At 36.0% G+C, this 19,301-nt stretch overlaps 1 protein-coding gene across 1 annotated transcript; it reads left to right on the top strand.

Annotated features, from left to right (window-relative positions):
• The first annotated feature begins 17,824 nt into the window (after positions 1-17,824).
• On the top strand, positions 17,825-18,859 carry LOC138379148 (melanoma-associated antigen B18-like). Its single transcript, XM_069464518.1, has one exon. The coding sequence runs from the start codon at positions 17,825-17,827 to the stop codon at positions 18,857-18,859; it is 1,035 nt and encodes a 344-aa protein (XP_069320619.1).
• The last annotated feature ends 442 nt before the right edge of the window (positions 18,860-19,301 follow it).

Raw genomic sequence — 19,301 nt, 5'->3', positions numbered from 1 at the left:
ACTCTAGCCCGGGCAACAGAGTGAGACTCTGTCTCAAAAAAAAAAAAAAAAAAAGATATCAAACTGTTTCATAATCATGAAAGAACTCCCTAGTGCTACACCTTTACAGTAGCATGTTCCCCTGCCCTTAGCCCCTGGCAATCACTAGTATGTTTTCCATCTTTATAATTTTGTCATTTCAAGAATGTTATATAAATGGAATCATACAGTACATAATCTTTTCTCAACAGCAAGAATACAGTACAATACAGTACAATGTGTGTGACCAATGTCAAACAAATATTGTCATCTGGCTAGTTGGAGTCATTTTTCCACTGGAGCACAACAAATATATGGTGATGTTAACAACTGATGATGCATCTTTGAAAGAAATCAAAGTGTAAGGAAAGAAAGCCAACTGAAAACAAATAAGAAGCAACTACAGCATTGTCCTTCCTTGCCTGAATTGTCACAAGATATCAGATTAGAAAAAGGAAACCAGGTTGCTGGTGAGCATTGTTGTACTAGGACGCATAGCAAATTGGCAATGGGTATTTGTCTTACCTTTGGTGCAAAAAATAACCTTGTTTCCTTGTTAATAATGGTCTGCATGCTCACGGGGTCAGGGAGAAGATTTGCTCTTGCTGTGGAAGTCAAAAAGACAAAAAATGAGTTTTTCCTAACTCAAAACCCTCTTCACATCTTAGAACAAGTACCAGATGGATTTTATTCAATATAAAAAGCTAAACCTTGCAATTACTAGGAAAAAACATGAATACATATTTATATAATTTGGGGTTGGATAAAAGTATCAAAAAGTATTACACTAAAATAAAATACATATTTGCAAAAAGTTTATACTAAATAATAATTAGAACTATTTTTGGTAAAACAATATGTAATAAATTAAAAGACAGGTGAAAAATTTAAAAAAATTATATATGTATTTTGGTATGGCAGGTATATATCTGTATTTTTGAAGCTATATATTTATACACACACACACACATAAACATCCATATAGAGTAGTCATATATATGCATATATATGGTAAAAGGTTAATATGTTTAGTATAAAACATGATATACGTTATATCTGTATAAAGTTAATATATATTTTACATATTAAAATCTCTTGAGAATTAATGAAAAAAAAAAACCTATCAATTCTTCAGTAGAAAAAAACAAGGCCTAGTATATATTCCCTCAACGATATGTAAGTGTTTCCTTTTTACCACATCCATACCAACATCTACAGTGCTTTTACTTTTTAATAATTTCCATTCTGGCCGGGCGCGGTGGCTCACGCCTGTAATCCTAGCACTCTGGGAGGCCGAGGCGGGTGGATTGCTCAAGGTCAGGAGTTCGAGACCAGCCTGAGCGAGACTCCGTCTCTACTAAAAATAGAAAGACATTATATGGACAACTAAAAATCTATATAGAAAAAATTAGCCGGGCATAGTGGCGCATGCCTGTAGTCCCAGCTACTCGGGAGGCTGAGGCAGTAGGATCGCTTAAGCCCAGGAGTTTGAGGTTGCTGTGAGCTAAGCTGACGCCACGGCACTCACTCTAGCCTGGGCAACAGAGTGAGACTCTGTCTCAACAAAAAAAAAAAAAAAAAAAAAAAATAATTTCCATTCTGACAGTGTTAAGGTGATACCTTATTGTGGTTTTAATTTTCATTTCCCTGATAATTAGTGATGTTGAGCATTTTTTCATATGTTTGTTGGACATTTGTCTATCTTCTTTTGAAGAAACTCTGTTCATGCCTTTTGCCCACTTTTTTATGGGGTTATTTGTTTTTTTTCTTGTCAATTTGTCTGAGCTCTTTGTAGATCCTAGATACTAGTCCTTTCTTACATGTATAGCTTGTGAATACTTTCTTCCATTGTGTAGGTTGTGTATTTACTCTGTTGATTATTTCCCTGGTTAGTAAACCTCTATGGAAAACAGTACAGAAATTCCTCAAAGAACTAAAAGTAGACTTATCATTCAATTCAGCAATCCCACTATTGGGTCTCTACCAAAAGGAAAAGTTGTCATTTTATAAAAAATACACATGCTCCCAAATGTTTAGCAAAATTCACAATTGCAAAGATAAGAAATCAACCTAAGTGCCTATTAACTGATGAGTGGAAAAAGAAAAATACTACTCAGCCATAAAAAGGTGAGTAATATGAAATAATATCTTTTGCAGCAACTTGTATATAACTGGAGACCGTTGTCCTAAATGAAGTATATCAGGAACAGGAAAATCAACATCACATGTTCTCACTTGTAAGTGGGAACTAAATGAAGGGTATATATAGTCATAAAGTGGTGTAATGGTCATTAAAAACTAAGAAGGAGGGAGAGTGGGAGGGGGGTGAGGGATAAAAATTTGCCTAACAAGTACAATATACACTATTCTGGTGATGGGTAAACTGAAAGCCCTGAGTTTAGCATTACACAATTCATCCATGTAACAAAAAGCACTTGTACCCCCTAAATCTATTGAAATAAAAAAACACCAAAAATTTAAACAAGAATTTCAGAACACAAATGTCAATCTTTAATAAGTGCTACTTTGTACCCCAAAGGCAATCACAGCAACAACAAAAATAAATAAATGGAACCTGATTGAATTAAAAAGTTTCTGCACAGCCAAGGAAACAATCAATAGAGCGAATAGACAACCTACAGAATGAGAGAAAATATTTGCATGCTATACATCTGATAAAGGGCAAATAACCAGAATCTACAAAGAACTCAAGCAAATCAGCAAGAAAAAAATCAAACAACCCCATTAAAAAGGAGGCAAAAGACATGAACAGAAGCTTTTCAAAAGAAGATAGACTAATGGCCAATAAACATATGAAAAAATGCTCAACATCACTAATCATCAGGGAAATACAAATCAAAACCACAATGAAATATCACCTAAATCCATTGAGAATGGCTTTTATCAAAAAGTCCCCCCAAAAAACAGATGCTGGTGGGGATGCAGAGAGAAAGGAACACATATACTGTTGGGACTGCAAACTAGTACAACCTCTAGGGAAAGTAGTATGGAGATACCTCAAAGAACTTAAAGGAGACCTACCATTTGATCCAGCAATCTCATTATTGGGTATTTACCCAAAGGAAAAAAAAGTCATTTTATCAAAAAGACACTTGCACTCGAATGTTTATTTCAGCACAATTCACAATTGCAAAGATGTGGAAACAACCCAAGTGTCCATCAATACATGAGTGGATTAATAAAATGCAATATTTACTTATATATCATGGAGTACTACTCAGCTGTAACAAAATAGTGAATTAATACCTTTCGTAACAACCTGGATGGAACTGGAGACCATTCTTCTAAGTGAAATATCACAAGGATGGAAAAACAAACACCACATGTACTCACTATTAAATTGGAACTAATCGATCAACACTCGTGTGCACATATGGTTGAAAACACAACAGAAATCAAGCAGATGGGAGGGGATAAGAAGGGATGGGTAAATTCACACCTAATGGGTACAGTGTATACTATCTGGGTGATAGAAACCTTATAATTTTGATTCAAACCTTACAAAAGCAATTCATGTAACCAAATCGTTTGTACCCCCGTAATATTCTGGGAGAAAAAAGTTGGACTAGTATTACATGGCCACTTGATTTATTTTATTTTATTTTGACAAATATTAGTTGTTTGTACTATATATTTATGGGGTACAATGTGAAATTTTGGTATATGTTTACATTATGGAATGATTAAATCAAGCTAATTAACAAATCCATTACCTTACACCTACAATTTGATATACAAAGCTTCCACCAAGGCTCCCTGAAGACTTAAATATCTTTCTCCAATTTTCAGAACCATCCTTGCAATCTATAACAAACACTGATGGTTTCATAAGAACAAACACACAAGTACACTTAAGAATATGCATGTGCGTGCATGCACAAATGAAACACAATTTATGTTTTGTTTTTACTTTTTAACATTTCTATCTACTATAATCAGCATTATAATATCCTTATTTCACAGATTATAAAATCATGACTTGGTAAAGGAAATTGCCGTGACTAACAGGCTGCTGGTGAGTTACCCAGCCTAGAATTAAATCCAAGTCTCTTGATTCCAAAGGCCCTGCTCTCCCCACTAATGTTCTGCCACCTCAAGCGTCCCTAAAGTACATACTGGCTCTGAAATGCTAAAACTTTCTGACTACTTGTAAGAGGAGAGTTTCAACTTATGTGGTGTGTTGCTTTCTCAGAGTGAGGATTCAGGCAAGAGGAGAGTGATTAATCAGCCATGGTACAACCACTAAGAATTCAATAGATCTCAAGTAGTAGGATCAATTTAAGTGTCGTCACACTATGGGAACTGCATCTATCGCTTCACCACAGCATCTGCCTTAGTGATCCCATAAATGAGAAACATAATTTCCAGCTCATTAGAACATGGTTAGCACAACAATATATACTCAAATGTGTTCAAGTAAATTCCTGTTGTTTTTACTTTTGTCAAGCTTCATGTTTCTCCACCAACAGAAACTGACAAAAGAAAATGTACAAAAGAGCAGAGTAGTCCCAATAAATTGATAAACTGTATGTTGTAAAGTTCTTTTTTCCATGGTAGATTTTCTGAGTCATACAGTCACTGGAACTTTTGAAAATTCCTTTTCATTAGAGCACCAAAGCAATTCTGTTGCCCCCCCCACCCCGCCAAGTTCTGATAACCTACTTAATAAAGTACAGAGTTTTTCTGAGGTAAAACTTCATTTCTGAATTCCCATTTTCCCTGTGTTTTCTACTGTGAAACTCTGAGGGGATATATAACACTTTACTGGTGCTGTAGTGCTCTTCCAAGGAGCCAGGGACCTTCTGAACTCCCAGGTTTCATCATAAAGAGGATTACAATAGATTTATTGTACATAGGAGGTGAGTTATAAAGTGTTTTCTGTTAAGCATCATTTTAACAGAGAATCTTTCTTGAAAATTTGGTGTTGGCAGAAAAGAACACTCACGCCTGAATGAACAAATTATTTTCCTGAGCCTAGATTTTCCCATAAACTTGGTCTTCCTCGAAGAGTTATCGATTTACTTCTTGGCTTATGAATCACTAGTAAGACTAAAAGAATCAAAAGAAAAATTAAAAACATACACTTCAAAGTGAGTAAAGAGTGGAATATTTTTTAATCCTCTTTGATATGACTGTGGTTAGAGAAAGCCCAGGAATAGCTACATAGCCATTATCTGAATAATTTAGTTCCTGGAGTGATCAGATCCCTCCCCAGAAAAATAACCATTATTGATGAAAAGGTAAAATGTGGGCAATGTTTCGTAGGAATCCATGTCCATTATATTTCTGGGAATTTAAACTTATATTTTTAAATGTTATTCATAATAATATTAGGAAATAAATGTGTTTAGCCCCAAGGCTATGCTAGTGTGTAGCCCAGAACAATTTTCATAAACTTTAAAAAATGAAGTAAAAAACAGGCATTCATATCTCCTACCTAGAATGCTTCTAGAACTGATTTTATTAATATTTTAAACACAACAGAAAGCACATTCATTGTTCTGTTTCTTGAATACCCCATGACACTTCCAGCTTCAGGATGTCTGCAAATGCTCTTTATTCTGCCTGAAATGTTTTTGCCCAATTATTTGATGTTCTCAGGTCTTGATTTAAATGAAATATACTTAGAGAAGCTTTCTCTGATTCAGTGTTGCCACCCCAGCTCCACCCCCATTATTCCCGTCATGTTCGTTTTCTCCTCACATTACTTATAATGTTTGTATATATTCTATTTATTAATTTGCTGGTTTAATTTTTGTGGCTTCCTTTGGGATATAAGGTCCATTGTATCTATTGTATCTCCAGCGTAGGTTGATTTTCCATGAAGCTAATCAAGTTTAAGCTTCAGACGTACTTGCTTGACTTACATTTATAAGTTTATATTGCTTTTATTTTCTTCAAGAGGGCTCTCTAATTAAATAAGTACTGGTGCTCAAACATCTGGATTTGCCTTGACCACAGGGTCAAGGTTACTCTAGGGTGTTACTCTAAGGTTACCCCCAATGGATCATGCCCTTTTACATATAATACCTTCCCCTTAATGCAGTATATGCAAATATAGGTAATCTGGAAATTTATAGTTGAACAGATTTGAAGTTGAATCATGGCCCTACCTCTTCTGAGTTAAATAATTCAATAAATATTGTAATAAATAAATAGTGTAATAAAAGCCCACCTGGGCATTGGTTTCCAAATCCATGAAATTGAGATAATGTTATTACTTTGGGTTGTTATAAGAATTAGAGATATGTATAAAAAGATTGGTATATATCAGGTGCTTACATGTGTTTGCTGCTGCTATTATTATTGTTGTTATTATGTGAGTGATGGAGAATAGCTTTCTAGCATGGTATCATATCTACTTTTGGCTATAATCCTTTGTATTCAAAAGGGGAATGAAAGTCTGGAAGAAAATTGTGGTGCTTTTCTGAGAGATTTCAAATGACTGTGAGACACTCTCACCTTCTGATGTCAGAGGCCTCTTAAAGAAGAAGAAATCTTAGAGAATTAAGAATAAACCACACACTCAGAATTCCAGGCTGATCCCGAAAGAAATAGAGACTGCTAGTCTTCACCTCCCTTTAACAAAGTAATGGGACAAGATCCTGGGAAGAAAGATGTAGGACAGTATGCCACAGAACTCCTATCAAATGCTTTGGTTATATAATAGTATTAATAATATATTTACATATGGCAATATAATATAGTAATATAATAATATAGTTATAAAATAAACTGTATGTAGAAATATCATACATATGATATAAATATATAATGTATATATGTTCTTACCCAATAATTTACATATATATACATGTATATATGTTAAAAATGATTCATTCTGTTAACCTTCCAAAAGGCAAAGACTTATTATTTTTACTGTATGAAATAAAACACATTCTAAAAGTAGCTCCAGAATAGCATATACTTTGACCAAAGCCAGCTTCATGAGCATGCTACCTGTGTTGTTGAACAGGGGTGCACATTTAGAAGGCCCACATTTGCTTTAAAGTTCTGCCGTCACAAACTTGAAATCTTCAATAATCTTTGAACAAGAGTCCCTAAATTTTCATTTTTCACTGAGCTAGCCGTGACTTCAACATACTTTTAACTATGAAATCACATAATTTTGATTTTTAAAATTTTAATATGTTTATTTATATGTGTATATGAGTAAACATACACATGTATAAAATATTCTTAAACAAGATGCCATTCAATCATTCAACAAATAAATATTGAGGGCAGATTTATACATTTAATGAGAATATATTACTTCATTACTTTAGTTTTATTACTATATTGTATATGATTTTATTAGGAAGAGAGAAAGATCAAGAAGTTTTGTTACTCCTGAGACAGATGTACCAAAGAATGAGTTTTACATGAAAGCTCCTTATTAACTATTCAGAGGAGGGCCATGATGTGTAGAAGCATTCTCCTTAAGTGTCAACCCTGAGGTGCCTCTTTTTCTCATTATGGGGCTAAGTTCTCCATGTACTCACCTAGCCAAGAGTAGTACCTTTACTGTCAGAAAAAAACATTTTCATTATGCAAAATAAAGTCATTCAACTGCCAAAAGAAATCTTCGTGATGAAAAACAGCAATTTTTTCTCTTTGTACAAATAAAATTAAATATAATAATAATACGTTGAGCTTTAGGAATGATAGAATTCTCTTTTATTCCTGTATGTGGTTATAGAATTCCTTTGGTTAACAGATCAGAGTAATTATTTGCATAGAAACATTTTTATATAAAACATTAGGTGATCACCAGAAACTTTAATATTAATATTTTGAAATTTAAAAAGATATAAGTGATCAAATTAAGCAACTCAATAGAGGCTGTGATGATAAGGAAGTTGCCATGGTTTCTAAAAGCTTTCAAGGGTTTATTTTATAATTATATTACAATTATATTTCAAAATATAAAGTAGTAAATCAAATTTTATTGTATCCTCACAGAAAGCATCATGATAGCTCAATCTCCATCATAGAACAGGGATTACCAAATGTTTGCTTCTAAGTAATGATGGCTCTGGTAAGAAAATTGCCAACCTTTCATTTATTCAAAAATGCCAAGTCTTTATTAAGCCCAATCAACAAACCTAGTTTACTTTTTTTTAATTTTTGAACTTTTTTTAAGTATAAGAGACATACAGAAAAGAACAAAATTATAAGTATATACAGCTCCATGTATTATCACAAAATGAACACAATCCAGTTAGCAAAGGACCAGGTGAAAAATACAACATTAATCACATCATAAAAGTCTCTGATTCATGATGTCTTCTTATCTCTTCTCCCTCCCTTTACTCCAAAGGTAACATTATACTTACTTCTAATACCACAAATTAGCTTTGCTTGTTTTAGATAAATGGAATCATTACCGTGTGCATTCCTTTGTGTCTGGTTTGTTTCCCTCAATATTGCAGTTGTGGCATTCATCCATGTTGTGATGTGTCATCTGAAGTTCATTCCTTTTCACTGCTGTAAAGGAATTTAATATATGAATATCCACAATTTATTCTTCTGTTCTATTCTTCATGAACACTTTGGTTGTTTCAAGTGTTAGGCTGTTATGAAGAATATTGATTTGAACATTGAAATGTGGTTTTTTGTACACATTAGACCCTGTCTCAAAAAAAATGTGGTTTGTGCACACATTTTTGTAGGATCTATTTCTAACAGTGAAGTTATTAGATAATAGGGTACATACATGTTCGGTTTTAGAAGATACTGCAAAAAAAAAGAAAGAATAAAGAATCAATATATTTAAAAAAAAAGAAAAATGAGCAAAATACTTGAGCAGGCACTTCAAAAGACAACAAATTTCTAATGAACATACAAAAAGGTACTGAACTTCATTAATATCAAGAATTCTATATAAAACCACAATGACACACCATTAAATATCCATAGAATAAGTAAACTCAAAAAGACAATACCAAATATTGGTGGGGATAGAGTTGATAAAGCTACTTTGGCAAACCTACAGTTTAAATTCTATTTTTAATCTCCCTGACAAATCTCCAATTAAACATACAATAATTTTAGTATCACGCTAAAATAGTGGATTACAGTTTATGCCTTCTCATTTCTATATATTAATATGAAATTTCAGCACCTAGAGAGTCCTGTCCACTTTTTACAAATGTTGATTTAAAAGTTCCAGAAAAGGAAGACTATAAGCAAAATGTCTATATATGTGAGAAAACTTTGATTACATAGGCCTTGGTGTGCACACACACTGCAGTTTTTGCATTACATATTAATTTTAGAAGTATATTAAAATTCTGCTGACATTAAAACACTTTTAGCTACTTTATTATGTTGTCAGTGTAACAAAAAGTAGAAAATGGTTTGTGTTCTGGGGATTCATAATAAAAACTCAAAGGCAGATTGCATTTTGATTAAGGTATGGATGGTACATTAGGTTATTGTTGAGAAAATATTCACTAGCCACCTCCTCTGCCCCCACGTACACGGGAAGAGTACACATCCACAACCCACTGATGTTGGGTTTGGCAATATGACTTGCTTTGGCCAATGAGATGTTAGTGGACATGACAAGAGACTTGAAATGTTCTTGTGTGATTGTGGGATTGGGCTTGTTCTCGTGCTTATCTTACCATATTCATAATGAAACCACCTTTTATAAATCAATAAAGGGGAATAAGAACTGTGGCAGGGGCCTAAACTCTGCAAAGGCACAGGCATAGTTAATAACAATAACAATAATAATAACCAGCCACTGTCCCCTAGTTTGCTTTCCTGTAATTGCTACTCAGGAGTCACACAGTTGATGATCATAGAGATTCTTAACTTTCTCCATAGATAACATCACCGTTGTGAAACCTAAGGTTAGTTTTTGAGATATCTTCCAAGCCCTGCATTCCGGTAGATTGGCTGACCCACCCAGACCAGTGGCCCATACCAAGAAATTAACTTACCCGGTCTTGCAACCTTCACCCAGTAACTGACTCAGCACAAGAAGACAATTTCTACACCCCTATGGTTCTGCTCAGAACCCAGCCAATCAGCAGACCAAATTGCCTAGCGCTTTGCCAGCCAAACTATCTTTAAAAACACTTTCTCTCAAATTCTTGGGGAGATGGATTTGAAAAATTCCTCCCATCTCCTCACTTGGTGCTCTGCGATATTAAACTCTTTCTCCACTGCAACTCCAGATGTTTCAGTGTATTGGCTCTTCTCTGTACAGTGGGAAATACAAACTGGTTGGGCTGAAACAATAAAAAGTAGACGCCACAGGTAGAAACAGGATGAGAGTCACATGTAGCAGACTTGGAACCTGACATGGTTTGGATGTTTGGCTCCTCCAAATATCATGTTGAAATTTGATCACCAGTGTTGGAGACGGGGCCTGGTGGGAGGTGTTTGGGTCATGGGGGTGGATCCTTCATGAATAGCTTGGTGCCCTGCCCCCAATAATGAGTGGATTCTCATTTTATTAGTTCACGCGAGAGCTGGTTGTTTAAAAGAGCCTGGCACCACCTCCTCCCTCTCTTGCTCCCTCTCTCGCCATGTGACACACCTGCTCCCCCTGCACCTTCCATCTTGATTGGAAGCTCCCTGAAGCCCTCACCAGGAGCAAATGCTGGTGCCATACTTCTTGTAGAGTCTGCAGAACGATTAGCCAAATAAACCTCTTTTCTTTATAAATTACCCAGCCTCCAGTATTTCTTTATAGTAACTCAAATGGAGTAATACAGACTCTAACTGCAGTTCAGAGCCAAGCCCAATCAAACTCAGCCAAGATCACAAAACACCACGTAACCTGTGTAACAGGAGAAATAAATAAATACCTGCTATATGCATTGAATTTGAGGTGTTTTCTTTTTTCAATACAGTACAATTTTGGCAACTGTGAACTGAGTCAACAAACTATTCAAGGAACTACACAGGTATTTTTAAACTCTTCCAGGGCAAAACCTGATTCAATATCTACCCACGGAAGGTACATTAGATGCATTGCTGGAATTGTTAAACTGAGAGTTTATAACAGCATGGGATAACTTGAAAATAAAATTCACTATAAATATTATTTATGCAAAATTACTAATCAATTATATTTAAATATACCTAAGTTCATCTTATACTACAGTAGTCCTCCATTATCCATGCTTTTGCTTTCTATGGTTTCAGTTACCTGCAGTTAACTATAGCCTGAAAATATTAAATAAAAAATTTCAGAAATAGACAATTCATTGGTTTTAAATTGCATGCTGTTCTGACTAACATGATGAAATCTCATGTTGTCCAACTCTGTCCAACTCAGGAAGTGAATTACCCCTTTGTGTAGCATACCCAAGCTGAATACACTATCCACCCATTAGTTACTTTGTAGCCATCTCAGTTATAAGATAAAAAAAACATACTATATATGAGGTTCAGTACAATGTATGGTTTCAAGCGTTCACTGGGAGTCTTAGCACATATCCCACCTGGATAAGGGAGGAATACTGTACTGTGATGTTTAATTTTATATATGTCAACTTGACTGGGCTAAAGGACATCCAGACAGCTGGTAAAACATTATTTCTGGGTGTGTCTGTGAGGTGTTTCAGAAGAGATTAGCATTTGAATCAGCAGGCTGAGTAAAGAAGAAGGTCTTCACCAGTGTGAATGAGCATTGTCCAATCCACTGAGGGCCCAAATAGAACAAAAAAGTCAGAAGACGGATGGATTTGCTCATGTTCTCCATTTGAAGTGGGACATCCATCTTTTCCTGACCTTGGACATGGACACTCCTGGCTCTTGGGCTTCCAGACTGGAATTAGGACTTAATTCTATCAGCCTCCTGCTCCTCACCCGTTTGCAGGCCTTCAGTCTTGAACCAAATTACACTAATAGCTTTCCTGGTTTTCCAGTCTTCAATTGTGGGCTTCTAGGCCTCCATAGTCTTGTAAGCCAATTCTCATTATCTATCTATCTATCTATCTATTTATGCATCTATCTATCCTATTTATTCTGGTTCTCTGGAGATTCCTCACCAACACAATAACAATTATATATTCATCCTGGCATTCAACAAATATTTAGTAATGTAAATGCCAAATATACACTATGCACCACTGAAAATAGAAAAGAAACTCTCTAATGTAAATGCCAAATATTACACAGTAAACTTTGCTGTCAATTTCACATTTACATATAAGTACAATGAACACAACCATTTACTTTTTTTACATGGATTTTAGGTGCATTAAAAAACACATTATGCTTGTAGACACTGATATTTTTAAAAAGCTGTTCAAGTTGAAATCAAATTAGAACAAACCAGTTATTACTCATTTTAATAAAAACACAAATGACTTAGTCTAGGAAAACCTGATAATGAGTTATTCTACTTTGCTAGGCTAATGTGTATTTAATGTATCATCCTTCACATAGCAACATGTTGCCACCATCAACAGAACATACGCTTTCTGCTATTTTTCAAATAGTGAAATGTTACTGAAAAGAACAGGTTTAAGGATGGGCAATTAGTAGCCCAAATTGGACTGTCATAGTCCAAGGACCAGAGAAAGAAAGAAAAGAATATTTTCATTGAAACAGTAAATGGATTTTAGTAGAAGTATAAAAAGGAAAGTTTGGCTAAAACCATTTTTGAGATTTTAAAATGCTATTTCTGTATTATATACTTCTCTGTAACGTATTTTATTACCTATATATCCTATACTTCACTGCCATGGGGATCTCAGAGATCTCTTGCTTTTTTAGTTAAATTCATGTGTACCTCTAAAAGTGTCAAAAAATGAGTTAAATAAACTTCCCAGTTGCTAAGACAAAACTGATATTTAAAGACCTACATTAAATCTAAAGTTTAATAGGATTTTTTTTTCATTTTAAAGCCCAAGGTCCTTTATGAATAACTAATTAAAATGACAATAATTGTACACATGTCTCAATAGTTATCACAATTAACATTAAATGTATATGCAACAGAATTTGAAACTAATAGTTCTGAGGAGATGTTTTTAAATTCTGGAAAAGTATTGGGAAAATAAATTTTTACTTATATTCACCCTAAGGCTGAGCTGGTATCTTATATCATAGGCAACATGATTGCAACAGACTCTGTAAACTATGCACCACTGAATATAGAAAAGAAACTCTCTAATGTAAATGCCAAATATTACACATTCACCTTAAATTTTTTATAGAGATTCAGATAAGGTAATTTTATTGCTCAAGATCACAGAGCCAGGCAGTGAAATTATGCCTAAAATTTAAAACAAATAAAAATAAAAAGCAAATAAATTTTTAAAATAAAAGAAAACAAGTTTTAAAAACAATATAATTAAGTAACAATGCTCTTAAAAATGTCAGGCTAGGATTAGTATTAAACGTTTAAGATCACCAAAGCTGGTGCCAGGATGAGGCAAGTGAAGTATTTGCCTTGAACTCACAACTTAAGATAAGGGAGGACCAAACATTCTCAGTAATCAAGAGAATGAGGCTTGGGGATGAGGACTCCATTAGAACTTCAGTCATTCATTGGCAGCATGGCCATTGAAATGGTTGAAATGTTATTGAAAAGAGCAGGTTTAAGGATGGGCAATTAGTAGCCCAAATTGGACTGGAACAGAATCCAGGGTAAAGGTGAACAAGGTTTTCAACCACTGAAAGGCTAAAGTTGTGGCCAGACTCTAGAGGCCGCCTTCTGCTTGAGTAGTTGTTATTATATCACTCAGGTAGGAACAGGATAGATAAGGTAACAGGGAGAAGAGAAGTTATAGTAGATAAGAAGCTCTAAAATTAGTTCTAAGAGCTGAATGGTAATAAACTTCTATTTATAACTCTCTTAGTCCATTTTGTTGCTATAATAGAATAATAAAGACTGGGTACTTTATAAAGAAAAGAAATTTATTTCTTACAGTTCTGGAGGCTGGGAAGCCCAAGGTCAATACACTTGCATCTGGCAAGGGCATTCTTGCTTTGTCACCCCATGGTGGAAGGTAGAAGGGCAAGACAGCATGCACAAAAGAGGGAGGGAAAGGAGTTGAAGTCATCTTTTTATCAGGAACCCACTCCCATGATAACTAACCCACTCCCAAGATAACAGCAGTAATTCACTCATGAAGGCAGAGAGCCCTCATGAACTCCTCATCTCTCTCTTTTTTTTTTCATTTCAGCATATTGCAGGGGTACAAATGTTTAGGTTACATATATTGCCTTTGCCCCACCCGAGTCAGAGCTTTTAGGTGTGGACATACCCATCCCCTCCTCCCCCTTCCACCTGCCTGACACCTGATGAATGTTACTACTATATGTGCACATAAGTGTTGATCAGTTAATACCAATTTGATGGTGAGTACATGTGGGTCACACCACTCAACATCGTTACATTGACGACTAAGTTTCCAACACATGAACTTTGGGGAACACATTCAAACCAGAGCAAGAACCTAAAACTCCTTACCCATAGTTGAATGCCTTTGCTCTACAACATTTTACATTGCCAGGCTTATTAATCTAGAAGTATGTCCCAAAGGTTACAAGCTCAATAAGTAAATATTCATTGAAAAAATCTAAATATTTAATTTACTAAAAAGTGAATTGAGAAGTTGGAAAATTTCCTTTATAAATTGAGACTACATATTAGCATAATTCTTCAAACAAATGAATATTTTTGCATTCACCACATTAATGAAAAGAGTCTCGGTATCAAGTCCATTGGAACAGCCCTATATTGAATAAGTTTGTGAATCCAGAGAGAAGAGTGCCCCAATTCATTTTTTAGGTCTACATGCATACAAGCTAAGATAATAACAGCACTCATATCACTTAGCATATCCACATTAGAATTTATGAAGATAATAATAAAACCCAACTGGCATACTGACTGCTTAGCTATGTCGAAAAAAACATAGAAACTATATTCCTTCAAAGAAAGGTAGCTTTAAAAAAATCATAGTAAAATTTTCTGTTTTCTAAAATTATAACTATCTGTAGGCACAAGTAATATATCATGTTACAAAGACTAGAGCCTGAACATTGATCATTCCAAACTTGTCAGTAATAATCTTTAATAATAGTGGAGTTATTTAACCAGTTATGAACTGGTTTCATTCTCAAGCAAGATTTTTTGTTAGTGAAAATTATAAAAATATATTTTAAAATTTTTGGAATAAAGACTTTTCTGATATTATTTATATAAAGAGAGATTTAGTTTTCTTTATCTCTCTGGGCAGTAAAATGGGGCAATTGTAAGAAAACCAAATGGAGGTTAACAAAATATTCTCCCTATAGATATATTTCAGCCAATTATCTCTAAAGTAATGATAGAATTAGAGAATTACAATTCTGCAGCCCTTAATAGATTAATGGGTGAGGATGATGATCCTGAGTGACTGCAACATCACCACAAAGGAAACAACCCACATTATGCATCTCCTAATGGAAGAGCATAGTATCACCTCTGGAGTGGTCTTGCCAACAAACAGATGAATAAATAAATAAACCTTAATATGAACAAGCTTCTCCCTGTAACTATTGAAGATTATCATGCTGAGTGTCAAGCACATTGGGTAATTATTTTATTCTCTGTAATGTTTATGTGATTGAGAATTTATGTAATAAAATGACCTTATTATAAATATTATGCCCTTAAATTTGAAAACTCAAGTAAAATAGAATAATTTTTAACAAAAATATAAATTAATAAGTATGCTGATAAAGAAATAGAAAACTTTAATTACACAATACAAACTGAAACTGTAGTCCAGCCCTGGGAACCCACAAAATCTTCCAAGACCAGCCAGGTTTGGAAGCCCATTACACCAAATGCTGATGGAAAAACTCACCAATACATTAAGAAAAGTCTTACAAACCAGAAAAGAAGATAGGAAATTACTTTATAACTTTAACAGGTTAGCTGTCACTGATAAAAAAAACTAGATGAAGATCCTCCAAGAAAAGAACATTTGACCCAAGCTCACTCATATAGAGACAAATATTCTAAATAAATTTATAGCATATTTAATATAGCAGTGAATAATACACAGTGAAGCAACTGAGAAATAGGCTATGTCCAAGAAATGCAAAGATCAAATTACATTAGAAAAAATGTGAATTGGAATCCACTATGGTAACAGAGAAGAGAAAGCATTTGATTACGTGTAGGAATAAAGGACAAGCCTTTAGTAAGAATTCAACACCAGTTCCTGGTAATATATTTTAGCAAACTTACATTAGAATGGAATTTCCATATCATGAAATCAATAGCAAACATACATAAAAGTGGAATATTAGCAGCATTCATGAGAGTCCAGGATAAGACAAAGAGGTATAATACCAATTCTACTGGTCAAACTTGAACTGGATTGCATAGCCAGTATATAGCCATACACAAGAATACCAAATAAAAGTTATGAAAAATGAAAATAAAGAGATAACATGATCCTCTAATTAAAAATTCTACCAAAATCAGCTCACAAAATGTTCAAATGTATAAGGAATTTCAAAAAGCTCGTGCAGAAGATCACTACAGTAAAATTAGGAATCTAATCACACAAAACAAGTATTAATTAGAAAATGTAATGGAAAATATCCCATTCAAAACAGCAGCAACATCCAAAATATACCTAAGAGGAGTCTTAATGAAAATATACACAAGCTTTATTGAAACAATTATAAAAATTTTCTGATAGATTTACATAAAATATGTTCCAAATAGAGCAATATACTATGTTTATTCATGGTGAACACAATATTGTATAGATGTCAATTCTTAGAGAATTAATGCCTTACCTGATGGGGCTGGCCTCAAGTTAGCCAAGGGGAGGTGGCCCAGCACCTACAAAGAGTCAAAGCAAGACACTGAGTGAGGACTCTGAGGGCACTATTTACCCAACAGTAGGGACCATGCAGAGCTCCACCCCTACTGTCAATCTTGGGCGGTCAGAGGCATGGCTTCCGGGCTCAGGATCCACCTTACTCCCTACTCTGGACTCCCAGGGAAACGAAATCCTTGGTCTGAGGCTGACTGAGTCAGTTCAGCAGAGAGAGAAGTCTCACTGCCTGCAAAAAGACAAAGAAAGGACCGCTATGTGAGTTCTCAAAAAACCTTCCGTCCTCAAAACAGAGAACTCCTAGAAATCTGCTTCTGCTGTGGCCCTAGGAGGGCCGGTGGGCGTGGCCAGAAGTGGCTTGTTCTGACTTCCGCTTCACCAGACGGTTGGCGGTGAGGCCTTCGGTTGGCGGTGAGGCCTTCGTCTGAGAGGTGTGGCCGGAGCAAGAAATCCCAGGAACCGGCAGGTGTCAAGGTGAGTATCCTTTGTTAAAATTTCGGGGATACATTTCTCCCAGAACAGAGGCAGCCCCACAGAGATCCACCCTACTCTACCCCGCCCTGCTCCCGCTCTCAACCCTCGGTTGACCGAAGCACATCTGTTAGGTCTAATGCCCCCTGGCGTCCTTTTGTTTCCTGTTGGGCATCTGTGGGATGGGAAGCCACGATATGATCCGGACAGGCTCAAGCTAGCAGAGGGAGGAGCCAAAGGACTGTTCAGGAGTAAAATTAATATTCTGAGTTAGAACTGATGTGACAAGCCTCAGAACAGAGTCCCATCCCACCCCTGCCTTGTGACTTCCCAAAGCAGTGCCCTTAGGAGAACCAACAGAGGCAGCCATTCTTGGAGCCAAGGTAGACTCTCTCTACCAAGGCTGTGCACAATATCTCATCCTCCATCTTCTAGGGTGACCTCTTCATCAACCCAACTGCCTACATTATTGCTTGCTGTCCCTGACCAGGGTAATCATGCCTCGCGGTCAAAAGAGTAAGCTCCGTGCCCGTGAGAAACGCCGCCAGGCCCGTAGTGAGAACCAGAATCTGGGAGGTGCTCAGGCCACTGCAGCAGGAGGGTCTGCCTCTCCTGCCTATCTTCACTTTGGAGGTAGATCTCAGAATTTGCCTGCTTCTGAGATACCTACAATTCCTAAGGTCCTTCAGGGAACTTCATCCACCACCAATACTATTGCAGCTGTTTCATGCGCTAATTCAAATGAAGGTGACAACAGCCACGCTGAAAAAAATCCCAGTTTGCCAAAGAGAATTGAAAACTTCTACAAAGATCCTATAAACAAGAAAGTAATTTTTCTGGTGCAGTTCCTGATGCAGAAGTATCGAAACAAAGAGCCAATTACAAAGGCAGAGATGATGAAGTTTGTTATCCAGAACTACAAGAGTCACTTCAACGAGATCCTCAGAAGAGCCGCTCAGCACATGGAGCTGGTCTTTGGTGTTGATTTGAAGGAAGTGGATCCCATCAGGCACTGCTATGCCTTTGTGAGCAAACTAGATCGCACCTTTGATGGAGCAATGAGTGATGAAGAGAATATGGCCTCCAAGACAGGCCTCCTGATGATTGTGCTGGGTGTGATCTTCATGAACGGCAACTCTGCCCCCGAAGAAGAGATCTGGAAAGTGCTGAATGTGATGGGTGTATTTGCTGATAGGAAGCATTTCATCTATGGCGACCCCAGGAAGGTCATCAACGAAGATTTGGTGCGGCTAAGGTACCTGGAGCGCCAGCAGGTGCCCAATAGTAATCCTCCGTGTTATATATTCCTGTGGGGTCCAAGAGCCCACGCTGAAACAAGCAAGATGAGAGTCCTGGAGTTTGTAGCCAGGATCCATAATACCGTCCCGAGTGCCTTCTCATCCTGGTATGAAGAGGCTTTGAAAGATGAGGAAGAGAGAGCCCGAGCCAGAGTTGCAGCCAGGGCTCGCACTGCTGCCATGGCCAATGCACGTTCCAAGACCACGTCCAGCAGCACCTCCCATGCTAAGTGAAATCCGAGGCTGTTTCTTCACTCTTTAGTTGAAAAGGTCTGTCAACATTCTAATAGTGGAGGGCCATGCTGGGGCGGGAGGGAATGAGTGTATGTCACCTTTGTGTTCCTGTTGTATATTGGTAAACTGGAGTTTTACCTTTCTTTATTTTTTTTCTAGGTTATATTTCAAATGTTGAAGTCTGAAGATTATTTTCTTTGTGGAAGAAAAGGAAACTCAATATTCTAGGTAGTGAATGGCAAGGGTGGCCCTGGAGGGAACACAGTGTATGTCATCTTTGTGTTCTTGTTCTATATGGATAACTTGGAGTTTTATCTTTCTGTTTCTTCCTTTTTTATGTTATATTTCAAATGTTGTTTCTTTTAACATAAGGTTTCAGTAACTTCAGAATCTAAATTTATTAATGACATTGTTTACACATTTTTTTTTTTTTTTGCTGTTT

This window comes from Eulemur rufifrons, chromosome 30 (assembly GCF_041146395.1).
Source record: "Eulemur rufifrons isolate Redbay chromosome 30, OSU_ERuf_1, whole genome shotgun sequence".
Lineage (NCBI taxonomy): Eukaryota > Metazoa > Chordata > Mammalia > Primates > Lemuridae > Eulemur > Eulemur rufifrons.
Note: the sequence above shows the minus strand (reverse complement) of the source record. Positions and strands in the feature narration are given on the sequence as shown.